General features: G+C 47.5%; 1 protein-coding gene across 1 annotated transcript; it reads left to right on the forward strand.

Annotated features, from left to right (window-relative positions):
- Positions 1-1,055: 1,055 nt before the first annotated feature.
- On the forward strand, positions 1,056-2,836 carry LOC308287410 (ammonium transporter Rh type B-like; the record flags this gene model as incomplete). Its single annotated transcript, XM_080728568.1, has 1 exon — positions 1,056-2,836. The coding sequence occupies one exon, from the start codon at positions 1,056-1,058 to the stop codon at positions 2,511-2,513; it is 1,458 nt and encodes a 485-aa protein (XP_080584694.1). The 3' UTR covers positions 2,514-2,836.
- Between the last annotated feature and the right edge of the window lie 492 nt (positions 2,837-3,328).

Genomic DNA, 3,328 nt, shown 5'->3' on the forward strand with positions numbered 1-3,328 from the left:
ACCACTGATATAGCAACATCCCTTTTCTTTTCTTTTTCTCTCTCTCTTTTTTCAGAAAACTGTTAGAATTAATAGAAGATATGTGTAAAATGAATCAGCCTATATCAGTGGTTCTCAAACTTTGTCCTGTCAAGGACCCCCAAAATGATATGTATTTGGCCGCAGACCCCCATCTAAAAACATTTTGTTCCAAGGACCCCCCGGCCCAGAAGGAGATTTGAGTTAAAAATGTTCACTGTGAATTTGGGTCTTGGAATATCTATTCTGCATGCATTCTGCCTCCTCGGAACCACGCACACACACACACACACACACTCTCACACACACACACACACACACACACACACACACACACACACACACACACACACACACACACACACACACACACACACACACACACACCGACACACACACACACACACACACGCACGCACACAAACAGCTTTCACATTTCTAATTCAAATATCACCTCTCCATTTTCAGCTCAAAGGGGGCTTTATTGGCAAGAAGAAGTCCTCAGATAGCCTATTTCACTTTATAGGCCTATACTTACTTGTAAAAGTAGCAGTCCTCATTAACCCTAACCCCACAGCCAGTGACCAAAGGATGACCGCAGATGACTTCTTCTTCTTCTAAAAAACATAAACACACACTACATGGGGTATAGCCTATATTTTCTTTTCTTTCAAAATGAACATTTTTACAAAGCAAGTAAAACCAAATAAATAAATATTTTGGCAGCACTCACTGTTTCATTCTAAATAAATTATTTATTTCATGGTATTGATCGCCTGTGGAGATTGAGGTTACGAAATCCTTAAGCGGAGCTATCTTGCCAAAAAGCAACACTGTGTGTGTGAGTGAGTGAGTGAACTGAGCGGCCAAAGTGCATCATTGTCCTTTGACTGTCCTGTCCTGTCAACTGTACTGAATCCGCTGGTAGCTTCTCTTATCTAACAGAGAGAGCAGTATAAAAGAGCAGTAGTGCTGTTGGGAGTAGCTAATCACTCCAAACGATCGGCTTGCATGTACATGCACACTACCACAGCGTAATGATGAGTAAGAACACCAGTCTGAGGGTGCGTCTCCCAGTGCTGGTGCTGGTGTTAGAGGTCATACTCCTGGGCCTGTACGCGGGCTTCGTCACCTACGACGACAATGCCAACGCCAAGATGCAGAACAACGAGACCAACCCCATGGACAACTCCGTGTACCGCGACTATCCCTTCTTCGCCGACGTGCAGGTGATGATCTTCATCGGGTTCGGCTGCCTCCTGGCCTTCATGCGCATGTACGGCTTCAGCGGCATGGTCTTCAACTTCCTCACGGCCACCTTCGCGGTCCAGTGGGCCATCATCGTGCAAGGCTACTTCCAGTTTTACAACGCCGACGAGGGCAAGATCCACCTGGGGGTGGTCAACCTGATCTACGCGGAGTTTGCGTGTGCCGTGGTGCTCATCTCTTTCGGGGCAGTGCTGGGTAAGACCAGCCCCGTGCAGCTCCTGGTCATGGCCTTCCTGGAGGTCCCCATCTTTGCCGTGACGGAGTGGGCGGTATTGAAATACCTGAGGATAAACGACGCGGGTGGGTCTATTCTCATTCACCTGTTTGCCTGCTACTTCGGCCTGGGGGTGACGTTCATCCTTTACCGGCCGAGTTTGAACAGCGGGCACCCGAAAGAGGTCACCAGTTATAACTCGGACATCCTCTCTGTGATGGGGACCCTGTTCCTCTGGGTGTTCTGGCCCTCGTTCAACTCGGCTCTCACCATCAAGGGCGACGACCAGCACAGAGCCATACTCCACACATTCATCGGCCTGAGCTCTTCCACCATGACCGCCTTCGCACTCTCTGCGGTGTTCAACAAGAGAGGCAAGCTCACCATGGCCGACATCCAGAACGTGACCCTGGCCGGCGGGGTGACCGTCGGCGCCTCCGTCGACATGATGATCTCCCCCGCGGCCGCCTACGGCCTGGGCGTCATGGGCTGCACCGCTTGCTTCCTGGGGTACAGGTACCTGACCCCGTTCCTGGCACGCCGCTGCCGGATCCAGGACATGTGTGGCATTCACAACCTCCACGGCCTCACCGGCCTCATATCGTCCGTGGCGGGCATCTGCGCCATCCTCCTGGCCACGGAAGAGACCTACGGGCCCAGCATGTGGGAGATCTTCACCCACCGCGCCCCGGTCGAAGGTGACCCCAGGCTGGCAGAGCTGCAGCAGCTCATTCCGGGAATAAAGGCCGGCCTTGGCCGCTCGGCCAAGGAGCAGGCTCTCTGGCAGGTGGCCGCCATCTTCACCACTATCGCGGCGTCGTTCGTCGGCGGGGTTCTGACCGGCATCGTCATGAAGCTGCCCAACCTGGCTTCTCCCTCCGACGAGTTTTGTTTCGATGATGAACTCTTCTTCGACATGCCGTCTGACTTTGACGCCATTGCAATGTTGATACCTCCGAGTAGCTCAGAGGAAAATAACCTCAAGTCCCCCGAGGAGAAAACCAAAGTCTAAGACTGAGCGTTATTTATAAGAACATTGAGCTCTTAAATTATTGGTCAAGAAATGAGTTACAGGCTTATTGGTGTTTGTCATATATTTCATTACACCTGGTTCCGGGGTCAGAGACTTGGGCTTGGAATAAATTAATCCACTTTAACCCTGGAGTCCCAATGAAACCTTATTCAAAAATTGCTCACAACGCTTCGCACCGCGATGCATTGTGAGCTTGTAGCTCACAATCGGCTATTTTCGAAATACTTTTTGAGGTTAAAGTGGTTAAGAACGGTGTACTCTGTTTTGTAAAAAGAATATATATGTATATGTTTTGTGGGGAATGTGCACTTCTAAATGCAGTTATTATAATATGTTATATTATATATGATGCTGTGCTACTTACTGTAATGTAAAATGATTATATCTGACACCATATCATGTGAAAATAATGAATAATAAAACACACTTATGACTGCAATGCAATGCCCTTATTTTTATAGTTTTTTATATTTTCATATTATTAGGATGTATTTTTTCAGCTGACATTTAAAAGAAGGTACAGCTGAAGTATGAAAAGCAGATACATACCGTACATACATACATACATACATACATACATACATACATACATACATACATACACATACATGAATGGCAGGTCATTAAAATAAATTTCTGCTGGCCAAAAATGCCCAGTTGGCTTTTTCTGATGACTCCCTGATATTAAAAGTTCAGAAGTATAGCCCGGGGCTAGCAGTCCACTTAACGTTTTATAGGAGATCAATAGGTTAAGATTCTAAATTAAATGCATGGGAAGGATGTTAAAATGGGAT

This window comes from Nannobrachium achirus (assembly GCF_963921795.1).
Source record: "Nannobrachium achirus genome assembly, chromosome: 6".
NCBI classification, from domain to species: Eukaryota; Metazoa; Chordata; class Actinopteri; order Myctophiformes; family Myctophidae; genus Nannobrachium; species Nannobrachium achirus.